The sequence below is a fragment of the Sparus aurata genome, chromosome 6 (genome assembly GCF_900880675.1).
Source record: "Sparus aurata chromosome 6, fSpaAur1.1, whole genome shotgun sequence".
Taxonomy (NCBI): Eukaryota; Metazoa; Chordata; class Actinopteri; order Spariformes; family Sparidae; genus Sparus; species Sparus aurata.
In genome coordinates, this window is record NC_044192.1 from 1,650,307 (window position 1) to 1,678,158 (window position 27,852).

The window sequence follows — 27,852 nt, forward strand, 5'->3', positions numbered from 1 at the left end:
ACAATATATCGTTTGAGCATCGCCATCGCGGTGTATGTGTGTGCAATATTCACATCGCAGAGCCTGCGATGTAGGAGGCAAATGAACCCATCTAATTTCAAGGGTACCTGACACACTGCAGACTCTGCATGCACAACGATCCACCAATCACATTAGCTCTTAATCAGTGTGCCGAAGCAGACCATGCCCCTGCACATGGAGTAAGTAACAACATTGAAAAATGAGCAACGGACAAGAGAAAATCACGAAAACGGAGACTTGGTGCCAAAAAGAAAAGCAACGTCCGTTATCTTGAATTATTTTGGCTACAAGAAATGAACAAACATGTGTTCTGTGTCAACAGTGCCTTGCCACACTTAAAACTGCATCCAACCCGTTTTCCTACAGTAGCACAAATTACATCATCACCCGAGCCGACCTGCTATGAATTGTTACCGACGGCCGACCCGCCCCCGAAAGAAAATTAGACAGGCAGAATTTTAAAAAAATTAAAGAACGCCAGAGTGGGGAATGTAAGTTCTGGGAGGGTGCAAGCATGCATGAATGAGCTCATATGAAATATAAATGCTTACCATTTTGAATTGCAGCATAGCATAAAGTGCTATTCAGGTCATGTGTCAAAATTTCTGTATTTTTTCATATCGCAATATATATATCGCAGGGTTAAAAAAAATCGCAATGTCAGTTTTTTCCAATATCGTGCAGCCCTAATGATGACAACAAATGTTTACATTGAAATGGTTCAGCAGGTTGAGAGCAAAATGGCTGAATCATCTTAAGATCATTGAAAAGGAATACAAAAGCAACATTAGGTGCCATGACAGTCATATTATGAGTAGCAATACAGTAACAAGCATTTTAGAAAAGGTTTTCACCACACTAGGAAAATAAAACCACAAGCTTTAAGATATCTGATGGAATGCATTTATGACAGAGATGTAAGTTTAAAGTCCATGATGTGGATCTTATACTACCAAGTAAATGTAAATGAATTAAGCTAAGAAATTAGATGTTATTTTGTACACTCCAACAGGTTCTATGTCATCAAATGTTTGCATCAATATCAAACCCCACATGCATTCAGAATACACAACAAAAATGTTGCAGTACTGCCTCCTGCTGGATTAAGAACTAAATTTTTCTGTCCAATGGTCAAATTGGACAGAAACAATATTTATGCTTCTTGCCTGATTTATTCTCCTTTACTTGTTGAATCTTTTAGTTCATAGCTGCACCATCATGGCTTGAGATTTTTCATTTCCATCTTACTTTTTCAGTGCACATTATGTTTGCCATGCCTCTGGACTCCCACCATGCTGATTATAATGTTTTTTGCCACAGTTTTTACCACTGCGCATTGAATCAACGCACTTACCACTTTTTCTTTAACTGTGTCTTCACATAAATAAATGGTAGTGGAATTGAACTGAAACTGGAGCTGAACTTAGATCATCAGGACACAACTAATCTGTTCAACACCACCACCTTTATGGCAACCATTTCCATCTGATGAGAGAAGAGAGACAACAGAAGTCATTAATGTTTTACAGAGATTCTTCTCATCATCCGTCAGGCAGTGATGCAGCACATCCACTATAAAGACCAACAGCGCCAGAAGAGAAGCACCTGTGTAGCGTAGCCAGCTTCTTTTCCGTGAAAGTGAAGCTCACAGACCTGCGGACACTTTGGATATCAAGTCTGTTTACTCTGCAGATTTCAGTACACAGCGGAAATAAACAGCTGAGTGTCCCTGAATGCATCATTAGTGCAGAAACGGAGATACTGCTCACTTTAATGATTTAATGCTGTTGGATGTACATGTGTCTGTGAAATTTTAATATTTCATATACTTTGAAATATTATGAGACAAATATGTAACTATCAGTCTGTTCTAAAAATATGTCGACCGATCAAATGGACAGATATATCCATGTTCATAATGTCTGTAGAGAAAACCATCAGCTGTTGTTATTGGACTGCAGCAGAGATTGTGCTCCATTTAAGGTCGCATGGTTACTAAATATCATGACAGTTATTTGATCTGCAAAATTCAATGAGACCGATATGAGGGCTGTGACAAAGATGACCTGATCAGATTGTTAGTGTTGAAATGAGAGTAGAAAAAGGTCAGGTTTGATGAATGAGGACCACTGTCTTTATATATCTGATGCTGGATTTTTGCTTTGATACTATGTAAAGCTCAACACTGCTGAAATCAGCAGGAACGGACTCAAACTCTTAACTGACCTCAGTGTCTCCAGTCTACAGAGTGGACTCTGCAGAAAATCACACAGCAGCGTCACTCCTGAATCCTGCAGCTTGTTCTGACTCAGCTGCAGCTCTCTCAGGTGGGAGGGGTTGGACCTCAGAGCTGAGGCAGAGTAGTAAAGCTGATCTCTGACAAGCTGCAGCACCACAGTCTGAATATAGACTAGATTATGTAGATAAAATCATTAACATTACAATCAGATGTGTTTAAATGTGGAGCTTAATATTACTATGTCTTTATCAATGAGCTTTTCTCTAAAATGAGTCAATCACTTTGTCATTGTGTTTTTTAGGGCTGCACGATATGACCAAAAAGTGATATTTCAATTACTTTGACAGATATTGCAATATTATTCATTATTATTATGGATGATTACATTTTACATCACAATTTTCCTTGTCACTGAAAAACTAGTAGGATCATGATGATGTGGCATTTCTCCCTGTCTCTGCCAAACAAACATGTTCTATTACATCTGGAGAACAAACTTTGTAGGGCGCAACATCTTTGCAGCTCTACAAAATATCATTTCAACACTATTTGTGACACATTTTACCTTTAAAAAAGAATTGCAGTTCTTGCGATTTGTATATTGTATAGTCATATTGTGTATTTGATTATTTTGCAAGTAATTGTGCACCCCCACTGTTATTGAAGATCAACATCATGTCAGCCTTCTACACACATCTTCCAAATGTCAGTATAACATTCAAACATCTGTTCACGTCAACACAGATTCATATTCATCTTTAACACTTTATTTAAACTAACATTAGTTCAGAGGAACACTCATTCATCAAGAAATTAATGCTAGTGAAAACTAAACAAAGTCATATTAGTTTAATTAAATTTGATAATCAATTAATTAAATGTTACAAAGTATATTCCATTAACAAGCACTGACATGCCTGAAAAGGAGTAGGATAAAGTTTATACTTATTTAATCCTCCTCTACAACTCAGTAATTAATCATAATCAATTTACTTCCATTCCTGAACCATTCTACCTTTGTACACTCCCATCTAACTATAAACAATTTGATATACTATGTATACAATTAACATAAAACATATAATACATGAATATATTTACATAAATACATAAAAATAATTACATACACACCTTTATATGAATATATACATATGTGCTGAACACACACACATATATATATATATATATATATATATATATATATATATATATATACACATACACATACACACACATATATATATAGATAGATATAGAGATAGATATAGAGATACACATACACATACACACACATAGATATATATATATATATATATATATATATATATATATATATATATATATATATATATATATATATATATATATATATATATATATATATATATATATATGCATACACTCACACATAGAAATATACATACTTTACCTATAATATATTAAACATATTCATTCATCTTATTATGAAACTTAGGTTATAAAACAACCTATGTAGCAATAACTTATTTATATTTCATGCACGCAAACGGATGCATACATCTATGAAAACGCCTAGCGATTTTTCAAAGCCCTCCCTCATTCCAGTTTCCAAAATTTAGTCCACAATCGAGCCCATGAAACACCGCAAGAACCAAACACAACTTTTTTACCAAATATTATAAACTTTACGCAGTGGACATTTTCTAAATCAAGAAATAGTGTTGCTGTACTGACCTCAGTCTCCAGTCAATAGTTTGGTCCAGTCCAGTAGAGTGAAGTCTCACTCATGAATCCTGCAGCCTGTTGTGACTCAGCTGCAGCTCTCTCAGATGGGAGGGGTCGGACTTAAGAGCTGAGGCCAGAGAGGCAGAGCTGATCTCTGACAAACTGTAGGAATTCAATCTAAGTGAAGCATTAGTACGTTTAACACTGCTGAAATCTGCAGGAACGGACTCAAACTCTCAACTGACCTCAGTGTCTCCAGTCTACAGTGAGGACTCTGCAGAAAATCACACAGCAGCGTCACTCCTGAATCCTGCAGCTTATTCTGACTCAGCTGCAGCTCTCTCAGATGGGAGGGGTTGGACCTCAGAGCTGAGGCTGAGTCGCACAGCTGATCTCTGACAAGCTGCAGCACCACAGTCTGAATACAGACTAATTATGTAGATAAAACCATTTATAATACAATCAGGTGGGTTTTAATGTGGATTAATTACTTAATTAATTACTATGTGAAACCAGAGTCAACAAACAACTGCAGGACCTGAAGGAGTTTCATCAGAAGACGGATACTCAATTTTCCTGCTTCAGGTCCTGTGGCGGCTCGTCTTATTCGTCTTAGCTGCTCGTCCTTCACCTGCAGGAAGAGAAGAGGAGCAGTGGTAGTTTGATGTCTCTTTGTGGAGGTTGTGTTTTTGCAATAATCTCCCACATTTTACTGTAATACAATTCTTGAACACAATATGTAATAAACTTCTGTGGCCGCATTTTGTAATAAGTTCTTACATATTGCATCAGTAATTACAAAATGCAAGTGTTGCACTTTTGTTATCAAGAAGATGTAAAAATTTGGTGCATTATGTAATAAACCACCAAAATTGATGTCTTAATTAGAAAAAAACATTATACCATCAGAATGACATTGACTTTGAGCATACCAGCATGAATCATAAATCTGAATTAATTTTAAAAACTAATAGGATGTTTCATTGGTCAAATCTAAATCAAATATAACTGAATTCATAGAGAATTTGTTTGACAAAAACTGCACTAAATGAGTTTTACTGGCTTGAACATTATCGGTGCACTGAAATGCTGGAAGACATACACACATGCAATCTGGATTATGTTATGCAAATATTATACGTGATAGAAAGCAGACAAAACATGAAAACAAATATGGACCATAAAATGTAACACATTTGGCCCTTTATCTGTACTTATAGAATATGTAAAACAAACCCTCACAATATGAGTGAAAAGTAGTCTACAGACAAGAGCTGACAACTTTTTCTCTAAATTCTAGCAAAGAAAAAAGTGCCTCGCTCAATACATTTGAAATTGTTTACTGTAGTAGACTAGGACACAGACGTACCAAAGGGTATTGCTGCCAAACCAGAAAACAAAACATAAAACTGTATCACTTTATAACGTGATAAGTTTCACGTTATTACATTACATAATGTGGTGCTACAGGGACCTACTGTAAAACAATCTGGTTCTTTTCGTGTGTAACTGACTGTCTTACTGATAATCAGTTAAAAAGCTGTGTTGTAAGAGCAAGACATTAATGACAGAAGTAGCTGATGTAGGTCAACAAAGGAAAACACCGGAAAAGGGAGTTTTAAGTGATGATTCCATAATTTAAAAGGTGTCCCTGAATGCACCATGAAATCAATGTTCTACAGAGGAGGTTAAGAAGTCGGTTCATGAGCTGCAGAGGACAGAGAACAGGAAGAACAGGAAGTGTCCCTAACTCACACACACACACACACACACACACGCACATAAAACACACACAGACACTTTAGCTGGACATACCAGGTTGTATTAACACTCACTCTGTTCTGACACACAAAGATGGACTCTGACCTTGTACCTGGACAATCACACCTGTGGCTCCTCCCCTCTCTGTTTCAACAGGTGTGTGTTCACAGGTGGATCTCTTGTTTTTAGACTGAGTTGAAACTGTTTCATGAAAAAGAAGAAGAGAAAGAAATGGTTCATGATCTCATGTCTGCTGAAATAATGTTGATAAACCTGTTTGTTTAAAGATAACAGACGTGTTTCTCTTTCAAAAACAATTCAGGTTCACTGTGATGCTGCAGCTCATTACTGCCAGTTAGAGAGAAGAGATGAAAACTAAAGCTTGTTGATAAATATTCACTGTGTCAGTCAGAATTATGAGAGAACCCTAATCCTAACCCTCTGAACACTTAACTTTCACTTTGAGGGTTCCTCCCTCTTCGTGCATTCGTATGCAGCAAGAACAGTGATTATTACTTTTAGCATCTAAAATAAAATGTATCAATAAAAACAAAACTTCTAATTCACGGTCGCGTTTTAGAAAAGAAGAAACACACACATTCGTGTCACCTCCTGGGCTCCGTACAAAGCCACAGTTTGTATTGAAAATAAAACCGACATTAAAAGTTATTTATATTAGGATATTTTTTAAGTTAATTAGATTTTTATCAATTACAATCTGAAGATTGATTTTTCTCTTCACATCTTTTGAAAGTAAACAGATTTTTCAGTGTCACAGGTTTTCAGTTTTATCTTTCTGTCACTGTGTTGTGTAGAGGAGGCTCTGTGAGCCACACAGACACCTGGATCAATGAAAACACATGTTAATGATCAGTCAATGATTGGTGACGTTTAATGCACAGTAGTTTTAGCAAAACATCATTTTAACATTCAACCCGATGTTGCAAACTGTGAACATTGAATTCCCTAAATGACATTGAATTTAGGGAATTCAATGTTCACAGTTTGCATCATTGGGTTGAACAACAAAAACACAACAGAGGAAGGTGAACAAGTTTGTTCTTGAGCTGCGGCAGAGAACAGGAAGTAACACACAAGGTTTCACACGCACACATACAGCATAGCTTGTATGCTAACTCTGGTATTTAGCTTTGTCTTTATGGCTGCTGGTTAGCAAAAGTGTCTTTAAGTGAGCGGGCAGTTTAATAACGTTAGGTTGTGTTCAGGAGCTCTGAAGTGGTTGAACTGGTTTAGAGAAACAACGTTCCTCATGCTTCAGACAGGCAGCAGGTGATGATGATTACCTGAATGATCACCTGGTGACTCATCTAAAGTGACGTGAGGAATATTGATTGTTACTCTGGATGTCTACAGTGATCTGCATGTAATTCTGTAATTCTGTAATATTGATCAGAAATAGACTTCTTTTGTTGTTGTTATTTTGAATGCGCCATCTTGGTTATCTGGCTTCCTCTGTTACCGTGGTTACAAGCCGGCTCCTCTGTGGGAGGGCTTAGAGGGACTGACCTGGGAGCTGCGATCATTCAAATGTTCTGACTAAATCCACTTTTTTCTCAAAACTCTAGACTGCAGCTTTAACAAGTTTAAAGGAGACATTGTTGAGTTGTTCACTTCAGATGATGGTGAACAACTGTTTTTCATAACGCCATAATAACGCATCAGGCAAAGATAACACAACTTTGTATCAAGACAGAAGCACTATAACACAAATCTGAAGAGGCACACTGGAGATCATGAAGGTGCTCCAGGTGATCTTCTAGATAAAGTACATACAGGATCAGTCCTACAATCAAGATTTAAAAGTATTTAATTTATTTGTGATAATCCTTCAAGTCAAAGAGTCACGTAATGTTGATCACCTTTCTGATCACAAAACAATTATGATCAATTAATTTGAGTAATTCATATTTCAAAAAAATAACTATGAAATGATGATAGATTTTTTAATGTAGTGAAAAAAACAGTAACAGGAATATTTGGAAAATAAATCACAAACAGAAAAGAAAACCATAGCAAAGAAAATAAAACCCAATCCATTAATAATCATCCGTGACTTTACATAATAAAACATATAAGGATTCATGAAAAGGAATAAAATGTAACATAAGGAAAATAAACAACAAAATAAAACAAAACACAGTCCCCAAAAACTGATCTAAATCTGGATCATTTCAAAGTTCATTATCAATTGGGTTAAAAGTCAGAAAGCATTAATTACACAGATGTAACTTGTACATGATTATAATTTATATAACAAGTTAATGTAGATTAATCAAGCCATTTTGTGACACTGATGCAACAATAATGTATTATAGCAATACATGATAGTGGTGTACTGCAAGCTAAACAGCAGTAAATGTATCCACTTTTATTAAAACATTATCTACATCTGTTTGTGTTGTGAAGCAGCTGATGAGCTTGAAGAGACGTTACAGTGAGAATGAATCAAACACAATGGGACTGAAAAGTTAAATACATTTGATTGTGTGTGTGTGTGTGTGTGTGTGTGTGTGTGTGTGTGTCACTGTGTGTATTAAACTCTCTCTGTGTGTTGGCCGAATTGTTCCTGGTTGCAGAGTTGATTTAGTGAATTTAGCTGCAGCTCACATTATCACACGTCTCCCTCAAAAACAGTAACTGCTATCACTCAAATGATGACAAGGTAGAAACTACGAGTCTTGTGAGCAATTTGGAAATTCTTCTGCGTTTGTGGTCAGAAATGTGTCTTGGGGAGCAGTTCAGAAAAGTGGATGTGTTTGCCAGCCTCCAGATATTTTTCCTCTCACTTTAATGGGATTCTGTCAATTAAATACCCACAGAGTCCGATCGCCTTCAGAGAACGGAGGCAACGCTGCAGATTTTGAGCTACTTGTAAAACTTGAAGATTAACACATCTCCGATGGCTTGTGAGGGACAGTCGTGTGTCATTTTAAGATTACATTTACATTTGTACATCTCTCTGGATCATCAGGACAGGTGATCCTCTCCACACCACCACCCTTACCCCGAGATTATTTCCATCTGATGAGAGAAGAGAGACAACATAAGTCATGAATGTTTACGGAGATTCTTCTCATCAGTTCTCAGTCAGTGATGCAGCACATCCACTATAAAGACCAGCAGCACCAGAAGTGGAGCAGCTGTGTAGCGTAGCCAGCTTCCTTTCAGCTCTCATGTGAATGTGTGGGAGTGAAGCTTAAAGGACCTGCAGACACTTTGGATATCAAGTCTATTAATTCTGCAGATTTCCCCGAAGTACACACTAAACAGCGTTTCAGAGTCCCTGAATGCATCATTAGTGCAGAAACTGGGATACTGCTCACTATAATTATGATTTACTGCTGTTAGATTTAAATGTCTTTGTGACATTTGAATATTATGAGACGAATATGTAAATATGAGTCTTTTATAAAAATATGTGGACCGATCAAATGGACATTGAAAACTCTCTCTAAACATCTGATGCTGTCAGCTGCAATCCAGCTTTATTTCCTGTAGAGATGAAAACAGTCGTCTTCACATCAACTCAAACACATGATAACAAGTTGCTGGTTGATCTGATTGGCTGACTCAATGCTGCTGAAACCAGCAGGAACTGACTCAAACCCTCTACTGACCTCAGAGTCTTCAGTCTACAGTGTGGACTCTCCACAAGCTCAGACAGCAGCTTCACTCCTGAATCCTTCAGGTTGTTTCCACTCAGGTCCAGCTCTCTCAGATGGGAGGGGTTGGACCTCAGAGCTGAGGCCAGAGAGGCACAGCTGATCTCTGACAAACTGCACCAACTCAATCTGTATATAAAATAAATTATGTAGATAAAACCATTTAGAATCCAATCAGATGTGTTTAAATGTGGAGCTTAACATTACTATGTCTTTATCAGTGAGCTTTTCTCTAAAATGAGTCAGGTGACTTTGTCATTGTGTTTTTTAGGGCTGCACGATATGGTCAAAAAGTGATATTGCAATTATTTTGACAGATATTGCGATATTATTAATTATTATTATGGATGATTAAATTTTACCTCACAATTTTCATTGTCACTGAAAAACTAGTAAAATCATGACGATGTGGCATTTCTCCCTGACTCTGCCTAACAAACATGTTCTATTACGTCTGGAGAACAAACTTTGTAGGCCACAGCATCTTTGCAGCGCTACACAATGTCATTACAACACTGTTTTGTGACACAGTTTACTATTATAATTTAATTTTATAATTAATTAATGAAATCAAAAGAAGTCACACAGTCTGTGAACTGACCTCAGAGTCTCCAGTCTACAGTTTGGACTCTTGAGTCCAACACACAGCAGCTCCACTGCTGAATCCTGCAGAGTGTTGGAGTCCAGCTTCAGCTCTCTCAGATGGGAGGGGTTGGACTTCAGAGCTGAGGCCAAGACTTCATATTGAGTGTCTGAGAGACGACAGCCAGAAAGTCTGTGGTAATACAAAAAAAACTGAATACAATCAGATACTGACATAAATATTGTCCCAAAGGATTTCATAATGCACCCCTCAAATCAGTGTTTACCCGATATGCATGTAGCAGCGGTGGTGCGCCGCTGTTGAAATGTGGTTGCTGCTCCTGGATTTTTTATTTTTATTTTTCATTATTTGAGGAGAAGAGTGGGCTGCGTTTTGTCTTATACAGTTAGCCTACAGTAAATTATTTTACACTACAGGTGCTTGATATCGTCACAGATCAAATGAGACACCTGCGAGTAAAAGTATTTAAGTGGAAAAGAGAGGATGCATTTTTAGAGCATTAGGAACTAACATTACATTCGGAAGTTAATTCTATAAAAAGGAGTTAGGAATATAACATTTAAGAGTATTCAAAAGCTAGCTAGCCACACCAAGTGGATTTAAATGATAGTCTAGTGGGTGACAGGGGTCACATAAAATAATGTGTTTGTCAAATCATAAAGGCGTTAATCCCAGGGGGGCACGAATCCCGTCCAGGATTTCCCCCCAGTATATCACTGTAAACACAACTAGCAGTGTTTGCAAGAGTAATGTAGTTTCTTAGCCGGCAGGGTGACACATTTTTCTTTCAGATCTACATTTGGCTTCCCTTCAAGAATTGCTATTGAGAAAATGTCATTTAATTGTCCCCTCCAAAGCTGATTCACTGAACCTGATCACATTCGCAATGATCAGTTTTTAAAACACATGGCTAGCTTCTAAAACAGGTCAGATCAGCTGGTGCTCATTAAAGTTACCTAACTAAGCCTCTAAGAAAGATTACAAGCTAAGAGATGCATCACTGAATCACCACAGAATGGCATCCTGTCACTTCTCTCTTAAATCAAGCTATGATTATCTTTAATGTAAAATAAAAAAAAGGCTTAAAGAATCTTTACTTCAAAAGTGCTCAGAACCTGCTTGGAAAATGTATCACTGACAATGATCACACCTGGACTTACCGAGCCTTTCTGCAGTTCCTCACAGCAGGAGATCAGTCTTAGTTGTCCCGCCTCTGTTGTGTTATACTCTTTCAGGTCAAACTCATCCAGAACCTCCTCTGACATCAGCAGCATGTAGGCCAGAGCTGAACAGTGGAACACAGAGAGTTTCTTCTCTGATCTGTTCTCTGACTTCAGGAACTCTTGGATCTCCCGATGGACTGAGTGGTCGTTCATCTCCGTCAGACAGTGGAAGATGTTGATGCTTCTGTCAGGAGAGATCTCATCACTGTTCATCTTCTTCAGGTTGTTGATGGCTCTCATGTTGATTTCTGGACGGTTGTCTGTCTGACCCAGCAGGCCTGCTAAGAGTCTCTGGTTGGACTCCAGAGAGAGGCCATGAAGGAAGCGAACAAACAGGTCCAGGTGGCCATTGTTACTGTCCAGGGAATTCTCCATGGCTGCTTTCAGAAGGACGTCCAGAGATGTTTTCCCCAAGAAAATCTCCAGGACCTCTGTGTTCCTGTTGGTGTAACAGTGGAACATGTAGACTGCAGCCAGAAACTCCTGAATGCTCAGATGAACAAAGCAGTAGACTGTTTTCTGGAAGATCACACTCTCTCTTCTGAAGATCTCTGTACAAACTCCTGAGTACACCGGGGCCTCTGTGACATTAAGACCACAGCGCTCCAGGTCTTCTTGGTAGAACATGATGTTTCCTGTCTCCAGATGTTCAAACGCCAGCCTCCCCAGCTTCAGAAGAACTTCCCTGTCAGCCTCCGTCAGCTCCTGTGGACTCGTCTCACGTCCCTCATCGTACTTCTGCTTCTTCCTCTTTGTCTGAACCAGCAGGAAGTGTGAGTACATGTCAGTCAGGGTCTTGGGCAGCTCTCCTCTCTGGTCTGTAGTCAACATGCGGTCCAGAACTGTAGCAGTGATCCAGCAGAAGACTGGGATCAGACACATGATGTGGAGGCTCCTGGAGGTCTTGATGTGTGAGATGATTCTGCTGGACACATCTTCATCACTGAACCTCCTCCTGAAGTACTCCTCCTTCTGGACGTCAGTGAAGCCTTGTACTTCTGTCACCCTGTCCACACATGAAGGAAGGATCTGATTGGCCGCTGCAGGTCGGGAAGTTATCCAGACGAGAGCCGAGGGAAGCAGCTTCCCCTGGATGAGGTTTGTAAGCAGCACGCTGACTGATGACTTCTGTGTGACATCAGACACGACCTCATGGTTGTTGAAATCCAGTGAAAGTCTGCTTTCATCCAGGCCGTCAAAGATGAAGAGAAGTTTACAGACAGCGAGCTTCTCTGCTGTCACCTTCTGTAATGTTGGATGGAAAACATGGAGCAGCCTGAGAAGACTGTACTGCTCATCTCTGATCAGGTTCAGCTCCCTGAACGACAGCAGAACCAGCAGACTGACATCTTGGTTTTCGGAGCCCTCTGCCCAGTCCAGAGTGAACTTCTGCACCGAGAAGGTTTTTCCAACTCCAGCGACGCCGTTGGTCAGAACCACTCTGATGCGTCTCTGTTGGTCAGGTGAGGCTTTAAAGATGTCGCAGCACCTGATTGGAGTTTCACTTAAGGTCTCCATCTTGGAAGCTGTCTCAAGCTGTCTCACCTCATGTTGGGTATTAACCTCTTCACTCTGTCCCTCTGTGATGTAGAGCTCAGTGTAGATCCTGTTGAGGAGGGTTCCACTTCCTGTTTCATCACTTCCTTCAGTCACACGTTCACATCTCCTCCTCAGACTGATCTTATGTTCATCTAAAACATCCTTCAGACCAACATTCACTGAAAAGAGACCAGATCAGAGCATGTGGTGATTATTATATTGCCATTATACAAACGATCAATATAAAAGTATATAAGGACGTAAAGGTCAGAAAGTCCACCTGAATCACAAACAGTGTTGTGATGTTGTAATAAAAACTGAAAACTGCAGTGATCTGGAGAATAAGACGTGTTTGTATGTTAGAGAAGACAGAGACATTAGCAGCAAGCTAAGCTGAGCTCAGGCTGCTGTTTGGCTTTCAGACAGTGAGTCTGTCTGACAGAACTGTGATGTTGCTGCTTTACACAGTTAAACATTTCTCCATCATCATCAACGTATCAGATCTAAATGTATTTCTATTGGTTGTGATGAGACGTGGTGCAGAACAGAGTAGAAAAAAAAAACATGTTATTGTGTTTTAGATGGTCATTAAATGTAGTGACGTTTATAAAGATCTTAAGTGTCCGTGCAGTGAGACACAAACAAATGTCACTTTATTAAATCAACAGTGTTTTCAGACATGATGAAATCAGCAGTAAGGTGTAGTCTTACTCTGTACAGTGCTGGTCAGACTGGCTGTCTGCAGTCCAGCTGTTGTTCTGGGTCTTACCTCCACACTGGGGACAGGAGGAGTCTCCTGCTGAAGCAGACTGGTCCCAGTATGATGTGATGCAGCGTCTGCAGAACCAGTGTCCACAGCTGGTAGAGACCAGATCCTTCAGGACGTCCTGACACCAAACACAGCAGGTGGGCTGCTCCTCCATAGAAACATGACTCCTCTTCCTCTCTCTGTGATGGAGCAGAGAAGACAGGACACAAAGATTTAAATCCAAAGACTGAAACACCTGAGACACTGAATCTTTCATAATTCTGTTATTTACAGTTTACAGATAACTTTTCATTTTGTTTTAAACCTGTTTCTTTGAATCAAGCTAAATGAATGTAACTACTAATTCCCTCAATTTTTTTTATGTTTTTTAATGATGCCACTAAAAATTAACAGCTATAGATGATAATAAAGACAAGAAAGAACATTTTGATTGGTGATCAAGAAAGGCCAATACTGCTTCTAGCCATCCGTTCCCATCATCAGTCCTAAAACTCCTGATGGGAGCGACTATACTCTGTAACTTCATGTGTGTGATGCTGTTTTGTTCTGTGCTCCATTCGGCTTCATATCCCACTTTGAGTGTTTCAGAAGCGAGTGTCTTTTTGTGTTTCTAACACAGATGAGTAAACTCCATCCATCCATCCATTTTTTTCTTCCGCTTATCCGGGGCCGGGTCGCGGGGGCAGCTGCCTGAGCAGGGACACCCAGACTTCCCTCTCCCCGGATACTGCCTCCAGCTCTTCCGGGAGGACCCCAAGGCGTTCCCAGGCCAGCTGAGTGACATAGTCACACCAGCGTGTCCTGGGTCTTCCTCGGGGTCTCCTCCCGGAGGGACATGCCAGGAACACCTCCCGAGGGAGGCTTCCCGGGGGCATCCGAAACAGATGCCCGAGCCACCTCAGCTGGCTCCTCTCGATGTGGAGGAGCAGCGGCTCTACTCTGAGCTCCTCCCGGGTGACAGAGCTCTTCACCCTATCTCTAAGGGAGCGCCCTGCCACCCTGCGGAGGAAACTCATTTCGGCCGCTTGTATCCGGGATCTTATTCTTTCGGTCATGACCCAGAGTTCATGGCCATAGGTGAGGGTCGGAACGTAGATTGACTGGTAAATCGAGAGCTTCGCCTTTCGGCTCAGCTCTCTCTTCACCACGACAGACCGATACAAAGACCGCATTACTGCGGCCGCTGCACCGATCCGTCTGTCAATCTCACGCTCCGTCCTTCCCGCACTCGTGAACAAGACCCCAAGATACTTAAACTCCTCCACTTGAGGCAGGAACTCTCCTCCCACCTGGAGGGAGCAGGCCACCGTTTTCCGGTCGAGAACCATGGCCTCGGATTTGGAGGTGCTGATTCTCATCCCAGCCGCTTCACACTCGGCTGCAAACCGCCCCAGGGCATGCTGGAGGTCCCGGCTCGAAGGAGCCAACAAGACCACGTCATCCGCGAAAAGCAGAGACGAGATCCATTGGCTCCCAAACCAGATCCCCTCCGGCCCGTGGCTGCGCCTAGAAATTCTGTCCATAAAAGTAATGAACAGAACCGGTGACAAAGGGCAGCCCTGCCGGAGTCCAACATGCACTGGGAACAGGTCTGACTTACTGCCGGCAATGCGAACCAGGCTCCTGCTCCGGCAGTACAGGGACCGCACGGCCCTTAACAGAGGGCCCCCGACCCCGTACTCCCGGAGCACCCCCCACAGTATGCCACGAGGGACACGGTCGAATGCCTTCTCCAAGTCCACAAAACACATGTGGACTGGTTGGGCAAACTCCCATGAACCCTCGAGCACCCTGCGGAGGGTATAGAGCTGGTCCAGTGTTCCACGGCCAGGACGAAAACCGCATTGTTCCTCCTGGATCCGAGGTTCGACTATCGGCCGAATTCTCCTCTCCAGTACCCTGGAATAGACTTTCCCGGGGAGGCTGAGGAGTGTGATCCCCCGATAGTTGGAGCACACCCTCCGGTCCCCCTTTTTAAATAGGGGCTCCACCACCCCGGTCTGCCAGTCCAGAGGCACTGTCCCCGACTGCCACGCGATGCTGTAGAGACGTGTCAGCCAAGACAGCCCCACAACATCCAGAGACTTGAGGTACTCAGGGCGGATCTCATCCACCCCCGGTGCTTTGCCACTGAGGAGCTTACGGACTACCTCAGTGACTTCGGCTTGGGTGATGGATGGGTCAACCTCTGAGTCCCCAGCCTCTGCTTCCTCTATGGAAGGCGTGTCGGTGGGATTGAGGAGATCCTCGAAGTATTCCTTCCACCGCCCGACGATGTCCCCAGTCGAGGTCAACAGCTCCCCACCTCCACTGTCAACAGTGTTGGTGGAGGACTGTTTCCCCCTCCTGAGGCGCCGGATGGTTTGCCAGAATTTCTTCGAGGCCGACCGGTAGTCCTTCTCCATGGCCTCCCCGAACTCTTCCCAGACCCGAGTTTTTGCTTCCGAGACTGCCCGTGCTGCCGCACGCTTGGCCTGCCGGTACCCGTCAGCTGCCTCAGGAGTCCCCCGGGCCAGCCAGGCCCGGTAGGACTCCTTCTTCAGCTTGACGGCAACCCTTACTTCCGGGGTCCACCACTGGGTTCGGGGATTGCCGCCGCGACAGGCACCGGAGACCTTACGGCCACAGCTCCGGACAGCCGCGTCAACAATGGAGGTGGAGAACATGGTCCATTCGGACTCTATGTCCCCAGCCTCCCTCGGGATCTGGTCAAAGCTCTCCCGGAGGTGGGAGTTAAAGATCTCCCTGGCAGAGGGTTCTGCCAAACGTTCCCAGCAGACCCTCACGGTACGTTTGGGCCTGCCAGGTCTGTCCAGCTTCCTCCCCCGCCAGCGGATCCAACTCACCACCAGGTGGTGATCAGTTGACAGCTCAGCCCCTCTCTTCACCCGAGTGTCCAAGACATACGGCCGGAGGTCAGATGACACGACCACAAAGTCGATCATTGATCTCCGGCCTAGGGTGTCCTGGTGCCACGTGCACATATGGACACCCTTATGCTTGAACATGGTGTTCGTTATGGACAAACTGTGACTAGCACAGAAGTCCAGTAACGAAACACCACTCGGGTTCAGATCTGGGAGGCCGTTCCTCCCAATCACACCCCTCCAGGTAACACTGTCATCGCCCACGTGGGCGTTGAAGTCCCCCAGGAGAACGACGGAGTCCCCGGTTGGAGCACTCTCCAGTACCCCTCCCAGGGACTCCAAGAAGGCCGGGTACTCTGCACCGCTGTTCGGCCCATAAGCCGAGACAACGGTGAGAGCCCTATCCCCGACCCGAAGGCGCAGGGAAGCGACCCTCTCGTTCACCGGGGAGAACTCCAACACATGGCGGCTGAGCTGGGGGGCTATAAGCAAGCCTACACCAGTCGCCGCGGGCAACTCCAGAGTGGAAGAGAGTCCAGCCTCTCTCAAGGAGTTGGGTTCCAGAGCCCAGGCTGTGCGTGGAGGTGAGACCGACTATTTCTAGTCGGTACCGCTCAACCTCCCGCACCAGCTCAGGCTCTTTCCCCCCCAGTGAGGTGACATTCCATGTCCCCATGGCTAGAGTCACCATCCGGGGATCGGGCCGCCGGGGCCCCCGCCCACGACCGCCACCCATATCCCACTGCACCGGCCCCTTCTGAACCCTCCCGCGAGTGGTGAGCCCACGGGAGGGCGGGCCCACGTTGCTCTTTCGGGCTGTGCCCGGCCGGGTCCCGTGGGCAGAGACCCGGCCACCAGGCGCTCGCCTGCGAGTCCCAACCCCGGGCCTGGCTCCAGGGTGGGGCCCCGGTGACGCCGATCCGGGCGACGTGCACGTCCTTGGTAGAGTAACTTTCATCAGGGGCGAGTGAACCGATCTTAGTCTGACCCGTCACCTAGGACCTGTTTGCCTTGGGAGACCCTACCAGGGGCATTAAGCCCCGGACAACATAGCTCCTCGGATCATTCAGGTGCTCAAACCCCTCCACCACGATAAGGTGCCGGTTCAAGGAGGAGAGATGAGTAAACTACCTAGTTAAATGGCTCATTATTTGTCTGTTTTAAGTTATTTTTATTGTTAATATTCCCAACAATATTGTAAAGATCACCAAGAGATCCAGATGAATTGTAGTGTGAACAGATAGAGGACTGAGTTTGGTTCACTTAAAGAGGACTATATGTGAAAACACAGTAGGAAACTTATTGTAGTTTACAGATGTGGTTTAGGAGAAACTGTGTTACAACAAAAACACATGTGACTGACATCGATCAGCAACCGATCACATTCGGCCGATAATGCCCCTGTCGGTTTTGATCGGAGTTCTCAAAATAGATCAAATCAGGCCGATCAGATGACGTTTTAATATAGAGACAGTGCATTGACTGCATGCAGGGTGGGAATTTCACCCCCGCACTTTGGCCTTGATGCAGCATGAAAAAAAAAAAACTCATCGTACGGCCACAGTGGCGTCTGTGCCCCTGGCCCGGTCAGCGTAGCGGGCTTGCCTTTAATTACAGCCACCTGAGTGCACAGTAGTCACTCACAGTAACTTCAGTGAGTTTGCGGTTCCTGCAGGTGGTCTCATCATCACGATGATCTCACGTGAAAGCCTCTCACACAGCAGCAGCGTCTCAAAACAGAAGAACGAAACTTGCAGCACAGCGAGTGAGCGCAGCCGGTTTTGACATGATACGTAACTGACTTATGTGGTAGGATTTAGTCCGGTAAAGTTGGAAATATATTCACAGATTCAAACTTCCCGGATCAATAACTCATAAGTGAAACCTTGTTAAAACACAAACGATGGCTCTTTCCTACCGTAGTGAGGAAGACAACGAGCTACAACTGTATTTTCATCAAAACGAGCGGCTGGACATTAACTCTGGTCCTAAAATGCCAAAATTCCCACCTTGACTGCATGCATTCCCACTAGTAAGCTACAGTTACTCTATGTAAGCTGAGTCCAAGTTGTCTCTAAGAGTCTCTAGAGTGTGAAATATGGCACATTGCCTCAGCCTGCAATAAAACGGTGGTCAATTCATGATACTTTCTCATCTCCTAATTTTTATACTTAATAATACAATGTCAATGTTGTGTAGGAAGAATCATTGATATATGAAAGTAACATAAGACAACAATATAGATATAATAAGAATTTATGGATTTGATGCTGTGATTGGTGATCGGCAATATGGGGATCGGCAGATACTGCTTTTGATGATTGATGATTGAAGATCGGTGATCGGCCCCAAAAATCCTGATTGGTGCATCTCTAGTCAGAACCAGTTCTTACTTTGTGTCTGAGGGTCCGGGTTCAGTACTGTAGGATGGAGGGTCCTCACTGGACCAGTCACTCCTTATGGACAAACAGATGGATCCTGGAGACTCTGCTCTCTGTCTGTTGGACTGAAATCTGCAAACAGCAAAACTGTTTTCATTTATATCACATGAATCCTGGATAAATTCTTCAATGACAAAACCCTTTAAACAGCTCTAAATGAACAAAATGGAGGCAGATGGAATGAATGCTTTCTTTGTTCATTATTTCTTATCTGTATCATAAAGACTTTATTCAATAATTCAAAGATGTAAAGATCACCAAGAGATCCAGATGAACTGTAGTGTGAACAGAGAGGACTGAGTCTCTATAAGAGGACTGAGTCTCTTTAAGAGGACTGAGCTCAGTTCACTTAAAACACAGTCAAAATCTTATTTTAGTTGACAGATACATTTTAGAAGAAACTATATTTCAACAAAAACACATGTGACTGACAGAGACAACTGGAAATGAGTCAGAACCAGTTCTTACTTTGTGTCTGAGGGTCCAGGTTCAGTACTGAAGTTTACAGGATTTTCGTTGGACCAGTCACTCTTCATAGATGGACAGATGGATCCTGGAGGTTCTGCTCTCTGTCTGTTGGACTGAACTCTGCAAACGGCAAAAGTGTTTCCATTTACATCATGAATCCTGGATAAAAATATTCAATAAGAAAACCCTTTAAACAGCTCTAAATAAACAAAATAGAGGCAGATGAATCAAATAATTTCATTGACTTTTTCACAGCGTTTAACCGATGTATATGTGGCAGTTGCATTTTAAAAGAAATTTTGTTATACTCCCAATCCACCGAAAAAGACAAATCATGTGACTGACAGAGGCAACTGGAAAGGAGTCAGAACCAGTTCTTACTTTGTGTCTGAGGGTCCAGGATCAGTACTGAAGTTTACAGGATTTTCGTTGGACCAGTCACTCTTCATAGACACACAGCTGGATCCTGGAGGTTCTGCTCTCTCGTCCTCCTCCACACAAACACTCATCTTCTCCTCTGAAGTCAGTCTGAGAGGTGAAACAGTGACTTTGAGCTCTGGACACAAGAATCAGAAAACAAGTTTGTTCAAGAGAACAGAAAGTGAAATACAATCACACAGTGTAAGAAAAGAAGATGATGGTTCGGGCAGTCATGTGTCACATGTGCCAGTGTGTGATGTCACACAGAGCAGTCAGACAGGTTCGTCTTACAGCAGCAGATAAACTCAGTTTGGTAAAGCAGACTTTTCCAGTCTAACGACAGCTCAAAGCGCTGTACAACACATGCCACATTCACCCATTCACAAACACATTCATACACTGATGACGGAGGCTGCCATGCAAGGCGCCAACTGCTCATCAGGAGCAATTTGGGGTTCAGCATCTTGCTCAAGGCATGCAACTAGGGGGGCCAGGATTCAAACTGGTGACCTTCCGATCACTAGACGACCCGCTCTACCCACTGAGCCACAGCCTCCCAGTTTGTTGTGACTCCAGCAGACACTCTGTCTCAGTTGTTACACGTTGTTTGGTTCCGTCCTCAACACGACTTCATGTTTCAGAAGCGGGACGACATTTTACTGTTGGTTGAGTTTCCTTATTGTTCGGTGACGCAGTTTAGTCCTCGACAGATAAAAAGTTCATGAGTTCATTTTTGTCCTCTTCAGCTCACAGAGAGAAAACGGACTCAGAGACTCTGACTGTAATATAAAGATAGAATGTGCGTTAAAGCTGTAGTCTGCAACTATTTTTGTTTATTATTTTAGCATTATATTATTACAAATGTTGCAGTGAATGTATAACTGCTCTCACTGGAGTATTTGGGACCTAATGTAAAAATCTGGTGGAGTTTAATCATACAAGTTTGATTATAAGTTTATTTTTGTGTGTAACTGACTGTGATATCTTACAGATAAGCAGTTAAAAAGCTGCGTTATAAGAACAAGAGATTAATGACAGAAGCAGCTGATGTAGGTCAACAAAGGAAAACATGAGAAAAGGGAGATTTAAGTGGTGATTTGATTTTCTGCTGCTGCACACTGTGTCTGCATCAGGCTTTACTCCTGTTCATTACTGCCAGTTAGAGAAAAGAGATGAACACTGAGCTTGTTAATAAATATTGTAATAAATGTGGGTTTTGTCCTTTAGCAGGAAAATACTGCCAGTGTCAGAGCCTTTAAATAATCATACAACGGATCTTTATTAAATCATCACAAGTTAAATATATGAAAGCTAATTCATAGAGGTGAGGATGGCTACAACCGACTAGAGGAACTCATCACAGGACAGCCAATACGCTTCATTCAAGTGAAGAACCACTACACACAGGACTAGATTCTAGTTTAAGACACAAGGTTTCAAACCACGGCAGGCTCGCACCCTCAACGCAGGAGGCACTGCAGTTTATCAACCACAGCAACCTGAGGAATCACCACAATGAATCCACACACACCGTTTTGAGTGAAACTATATGGATGTCCCGCTTATGACTTAATTAGCCCTCTCTCACATGTAACCTACTCCCTCCAAGCACTATACAAAATAAGCCAATATTATACACACCGAAATATATACAATAATAATGTTAAGCCATACTTAACTTGGTCGCTCGGTGATCAGTGTCTGCTAATTATTAATTATCTTAATTATTTTAGCATTAAGTTATTAAAGACATCCAGATAAAATGTGAGATAACACTCACCCTGACCAACTGCTGCCGTCCTGCTGCTGTTCTGACACTCAAAATGGAGTCTAAACACTTTACTTTCAATTTGAGGCTTTAAGGGTTCCTCCCTCTCCTTCCATTAGTATGCAGCCAGAACAGTGACGATTATTTTTAGCACTGACAATTGTTGAGTCAAAAGTCAAATCAGTTAAAGAAATCATGACACCTGTAGGACAGGTGGAGCAGTGTATTGCCTCCCTGTTGAGGAGAGGAAAATCCCCAAACTAACACCAGCTGATGAGCTGACTGAGAGCACCTGCCTGCAGTCTTTCAGCAGGATCACTCAGCACTCCAGTGTGGATTCAGACAACAGAGGAGTTCAGACTGTTCAGCTTGGGTCAAACCATGAAGGAGCTACTGGTATGGATGAACCGAAATTATATTGATGAGAAATGTTTGTTTTGTTGCTGAAAGCAGAAAAGGTGTAGTTTGGTTTCTTGCATGATTAGGACAGACAGCAGGCCTATTCATGTTGAGCAGCAGTGAAGCAGCCTGCTGGGTTTTGTTTGTCTCTTACAAATTGATTTCATGCTTCAATGTCAATGATAATTGAGAAATAATATTTGATGATTGATAAATTGGACGTACATGGTAATCGAATATTGTAAAGATTGAAACAGTTAAGTTAAAGTCAATAATAATTATAATTTGAATAATAAATTACTTTAAGAAAATTACTAAAACATTTAAGACATTTGTTTGTTTGAAATTAATGATGGTTGTACATTTCTGTTTCTGTTTGAAGGTTTTCAACCTAATATTTCCTCCAATAAGAAAATAAAATTGAGAAGAGGAAAAGAGTTGTCCTATTGAATCTTTCACGGTTGACCAGGCCATTTTTCAAGTTTGGGCAGAAGCTGAGCAGAGTAAACCAAAGGATAACTTGTCAACAATTAAACGTCATTAGAAACATAACTACGGAGGCTGGGAGGTGAAAAAAACACAGATCCATGTCACCTCCCGGGCTCCATACAGAACCACAGTGACAAGTGGAAAAAAAAGGTTTGTATTGAAAAGATATTAAAAGTTATTATTATTTTTATATTTTTAAGTTAATTCGATTTTTTTTTTCAATTACAATCTGAAAATTGTTTTTTCTTCATGTCTTTTCTTCACAGCAGCTCATTACTGCCAGTTAGAGAAAAGAGATGCAAATTGAGCTTGTTAATAAATATTCACTGTGTCAAACATAATTATGAGAGAAATGGTAGAACTGAGATGAAACTTATAATTATAAGATAAAATTTAGAAATTGAGATACAAAAGTAGTAATACAAGAATCTGGTAGAGTTTGATTATAATTTGATTTGAAGTTTATAAGATTTTTATAGTGTCTGCTAATCATTAATTATCTTTATTTTTTTAGCATATATTATTACAAATGTTGCGGTGAACGTATCACTGCTCTCACAGGAGAATTGTGGGACCTACTGTAAAATAATCATAAAAGTTTGATTAAAAGTTTCTTTTTTGTGTGACTTACTGTGATATCTTGCTGATAACCAGTTAAAAGCTGCGTTGTCAGAGCAAGACATTGATGACAGAAGCAGCTGATGTAGGTCAACAAAGGAAAACACGAAACACTTGAGCCTTTCAAGTTATGATTTCATAATGTTTTAAAGGAACTTAGGGCAGGATTTGTGAAAAAATAAACATTCATTATAAGTATTTTAATGCTAATGGGTGATGAAGCGTTCAAAACCAAAAAGAATGAGCCCACACACATATCTCCCCATTGCCTTGAACAGGCTGTGTGCTGCATGATGTACTGCTATTCGGGGCCGAATTTCCCGCGCAGCCCTGCGGACATGACGGTATTTGACGCTGAATGCGCATCCTCGATGGCTTGGAGACCGGAAGAAGACAAGCGCGGTGGACCGGAAATACTGTATCTGGGAGGTGACGTTAGCAGCTGGCTGTAGCAACAGGCTAACGGTTTGTTTGGGTCTGTGTAGTCATATTAGCCGCTAGCTACACACAGCGAGCCGGCTTCCAGGCTGCTTCGTGAGTGTAGGGGATACGGCTATCAAATCAATTTTATTTATATAGCCCAAAATCACAATCACATTGCCTCAGTGGGCTTTACAATCTGTACAGTGAAATATATCATATACACAGCACCGGCTCCCGTCTCGTTCCTGTCCCTGGTAAATACAGTATTTGGGGTGTACAGTAACCGTATTTACAGGCTATGGCTTGGGGGCTATTGTGTTGACGAGTTGATGATACTGTTGTGATGTCGCTGAATAAAAGGCAGTTTAGAGCTAACCGTGAAGTGCACAATGTAAACGAGCTCAGGTGGTGCTATATAATAATTGATATTGTGCGTGTCTACAGGTCTGATAAAGTTATTATTATTGTTATTATTATTACGACCTTGCTTGTGAAGCACGTCTGTGTGGTTGAGTCCTTTGGGGTGGGTGGGCTAAAAGAGAGGTCTCAACTCATCAATAGAGCTTTTAGCCTTTATTTTTCTCGTGTTGTACCATACACACAAGATTGCTCCAGACATTATACATTACGTTGTAAGTAAAGCAGGAGAAATTGTTTGTGAAAGTGAAACACACAATAGTACTGACTGAGGCATGTATTTTGATATTATTATTGTTACAGGCAAACATTGCTTGGCCATAGTTGTTCTGACCAAAGAGAAAAGACACCAAGGTAGCAAAGTCACAGCCAGCTTGCTGACTGAGACTCTAACTTTTTAAAATATTGCTGTTTTCCAGCTATCAGAAGAAGCAGACTCCTGAAGCTGCTACTCGGGGAAGTAAGGAGATGAGAGCATCAACACCCAGCAAGCAAACAGCTGCTAAACTCTCTCATCGATTATCACCAATTGAACCAGTGTCTGAGGGGTTAGTATGTTTTCACTTTCTAAGTTTTGGTCATTAGGAATTTCAATCTTTTCAGAATATAGACAAAACATTGTAAAATGTTATAATATAACATAATAATTACCAGATTTGATTATGGAGCATTGGTATGTGTTCTAACGCTACTGTTCTCTTCTCTCCATAAAGGCCTCAGCTACATGATCCAGAGACGTGAGCAAGAAAAGAGAGAAGACAAGACCGTCTTGTTTACCACACATTTATTTTATTATAAACATGTAAAAAAATACAAAATAAAACTTTGTACATACTGCAAATTTGAAAAATACTGTAAACTTTGAAAATAAATATAAAAATACATAATGTACATAAATAGTTTTTATTTTTGGATGAAAGTGTAATCTTTGGCTAAGAAATGGGGGTTTTTTTAGGTATTGTGGTCACAGGGACACAAAACAGGAGAAAATATCAGTCATGCACCCTAAATGGAGCTTCTTTGTAACCTGTGTAGTTTGCAAAGGGGTCAGGGAAGTTTAACCAGATACGAAGAACACAGCAGCTCGGTATCGGCCTTCAGTTCCCTCTTCTCTGACGCCCATCCTGCCAGATCGTAAATCGCCGGTAGGAAGCAAACCGAAACTCTCGGTTATCGCTGCCCACATCTTGGCTGTCCTCCAGAGCAAAGATGTTGTTCCACGTCATCCTAACCAGACGCAGTGTACCCTCATCCAGGCAGTACATCTCCATGTGTGCCACTCCTTCCAGAGTCAATTCCAAATCCTGAAACAAAAAACATTGAGAACAATACTAATAAGAATAACTTTAGTAATCCTCAAAGTGATGTTTTGATTTTATTTGATGTTATTTTTATTCTGATTCAACTTGGTATAATACCAGTTATGACATAATGACATTTGTGTTTTCCTTGTATTTACTTTGTTATGGCGCAGTGCTATTCATACCATTTATATTGTCTTATAATGGAAATGATTTCACAAATGATCTCACTGGCACTGGCACATAACGTGGCTTGAGATATTGAATCATACTATTGCTGTTACATGATAATGACTGCACACTAATGTCAGCTTGTTAGCAAGCTTTATCCAATGTTATAAATATTAGCTATGTTGGTAAATACCACAGTCAGAAATTAGCTGCAGCCACAAGCCAAATGCTCGTCAAACACCATAACATTGTTAGCAGTCACATTAGCTTCAATCACAAAGCAATGGTTATCGCTAGCTTGTTATTCACCGTGGCTGGTGAAATTTGAACTTTAGTAACCATTTGGCCAGTGTAAGGTAAGCGTACTTTACATTACAACTGTCGTTTTGCTGAATTGATGCGCTAATGTTGTCAAAGAAACATACTAAAGCTGCACTAAGATAAACACTTAGTTTACTTACTTCGTCTCTTGACATCATGCTGTTCGCTGATGTAGGCTACCAAGGTAGTTCCGCGGAGGTATGCGAGGAAGTCTTGCAGTAAACGGTCGCGTGAACAGTGAGCAAACAAATAACCGTGTCACAGCATCAGCTGCACTGCTGTGAAGAGTTCATGCGCGCTCCCGCGCCGGCTTGGCTGAAGGCTGCAGTTACCCAAACGGCCGTCGTGTCGCTATTGAGTCTTATTTCGTGATCCTGCCCTAAGTTCCTTTAAGTGTCCCTGAATGCTCCATGAGAGCCCCCGCTTTACCTTACAAAGTAGTGTAGACGCGCGATCGAGTTTTATGTTACGTGTAGATGGACTGACAGCGGTCACAGGAGGAAGACGTCTTCTCTCTCTGTCTCCTCACACAAAGTTTGTGTTATATTGTATATATTTTATCTTAGTTTTGTATCAGAAACAACAAAAACACGACAGAGGAAGGTGAACAAGTTTGCTGAGCTGCGGAAGACAAAGAACAGGAAGTAACACACAACGTCTCTCAGTCACACACGCACGCACACACACGTGTAACCAGGGTTAATAAGCCTTATGTGATGTGTCACAGCCATCAGTGACATGCAGCTCTACACTACTGTCCACAGACCACAGACGATGACCAGGTGGATTATGGGGCGTTTATTACACACAGTTCCCTCCTGCAACACAGCTCACAGACAGCAATGTGTGAACATGATCATCAGTCTCAGGTTGATCACAGTGAAGTCCTCTTTTCTCTGTGCATTCAACAAATGATAAAATAAAAAACACAATAATTTTCATATAAAATTACATCCTGGTGTGATCATATAGTATATTGTTATTCCACAAACATAAGTAAAAAACCCCACATGATCCATTATGTCACATAAAATTGATTTTAAGAACACGTTCAACATTTACAATGAGGTAAGTATGAGAATACACTAAATTCAGAGCTAGATGAATGAATGTGAGCCTTTTAGCTGAACAAGTGGCAGCTCAGACAAAATATACAATAAAACATCATGAAAAGTAACAATAAAATGCACAACATATTACCTGCAACACAGCTCACAGCACAGCAATGTGTGAACATTATCATCAGTCTCAGGATAATCTGAACAGCACATGAAACATTGGGAAGCATTTAAGCTAGTTTAGCATCATTACAAGTCTCCAAAAACTCAGTGTTCAAAACACTTAGCACAAATCTCAATGAGTACATTACACAGCAAAATTACTTATTACAGACCATGCAAGAGGACATATTGTTCCACACCAGCCACTGCGCCAATAGATAGATTACACTTAAATCAACGAATAGGTGACAGGTTACATAATTATTAAATACAGTGAGCAGATTAGTAATTAAGTTCATTTACAATTTACATTCATTAAAAAGTAGTTTATAGTTCATTTCTGCTGTTTTACTTTGTGTAGCTACTATTCCTTAAACGCGTGCAGCGGTAACAGCCAATCAGGAAGCTGCTGCGCCACCTACTGGAGGTTTGGGGGGAAATAAAGAGAGAAAGCTGCTGAGGAGAGACAGAAAAATAAGTGTAAAGAAGTGAATTTTTGAGGTGTGTGAAGCTTGTTTTTTTCTATTTTGGAGGATTTTGTGTTCACCTTCCCTGTACACTGCTGTAGAGTTCAGATTCTCTGCCGGAGGCCGGGCCATTGATCAAGCATTTGTGTTGTTTTTTGTTTTTTTAACACAAAATAATGACTATTTACAGCTAGAAAACGTACATCTCTCTCCTCCCTCCATTGTTGTTTTTGTCGCTGCGTGGTGTTACACATGAGTGACCTCGTGCTGAATACGTTACTTGTCGCGTACGTGGCGTCACTCCCCGAGACACACGGAGAAAGCAAAAATATATATTTTTACTAAGGAAAATGACAATAATAATAGTAACGCACCGTGACTTTAATAAGTAACTTTATCCTGATTACTGGTTTGGAAATATTAACACGTTAAATTCCTCATTACTGAAAAAAGTGGTCAGATTAGAGTGACGCGTTACCGACATCACTGATTGTGTAGCTTAAGTGCAACATGGAGCTT

At 41.7% G+C, this 27,852-nt stretch overlaps 1 protein-coding gene across 1 annotated transcript in view; it reads right to left on the minus strand.

The window, feature by feature from the left end:
• Window positions 1-8,746: 8,746 nt before the first annotated feature.
• Window positions 8,747-27,852, minus strand: part of LOC115582746 (NACHT, LRR and PYD domains-containing protein 14-like) — a 44,681-nt gene continuing 25,575 nt past the window's right edge. The window contains exons 9-10 of the mRNA XM_030418911.1: window positions 9,399-9,537; window positions 8,747-8,767 (exon numbers count right to left, since the gene is read on the minus strand). Of these exons, the coding sequence (XP_030274771.1) occupies window positions 8,747-8,767; window positions 9,399-9,537 (160 nt within the window). The remainder of the gene's footprint in view (window positions 8,768-9,398; window positions 9,538-27,852) is intronic.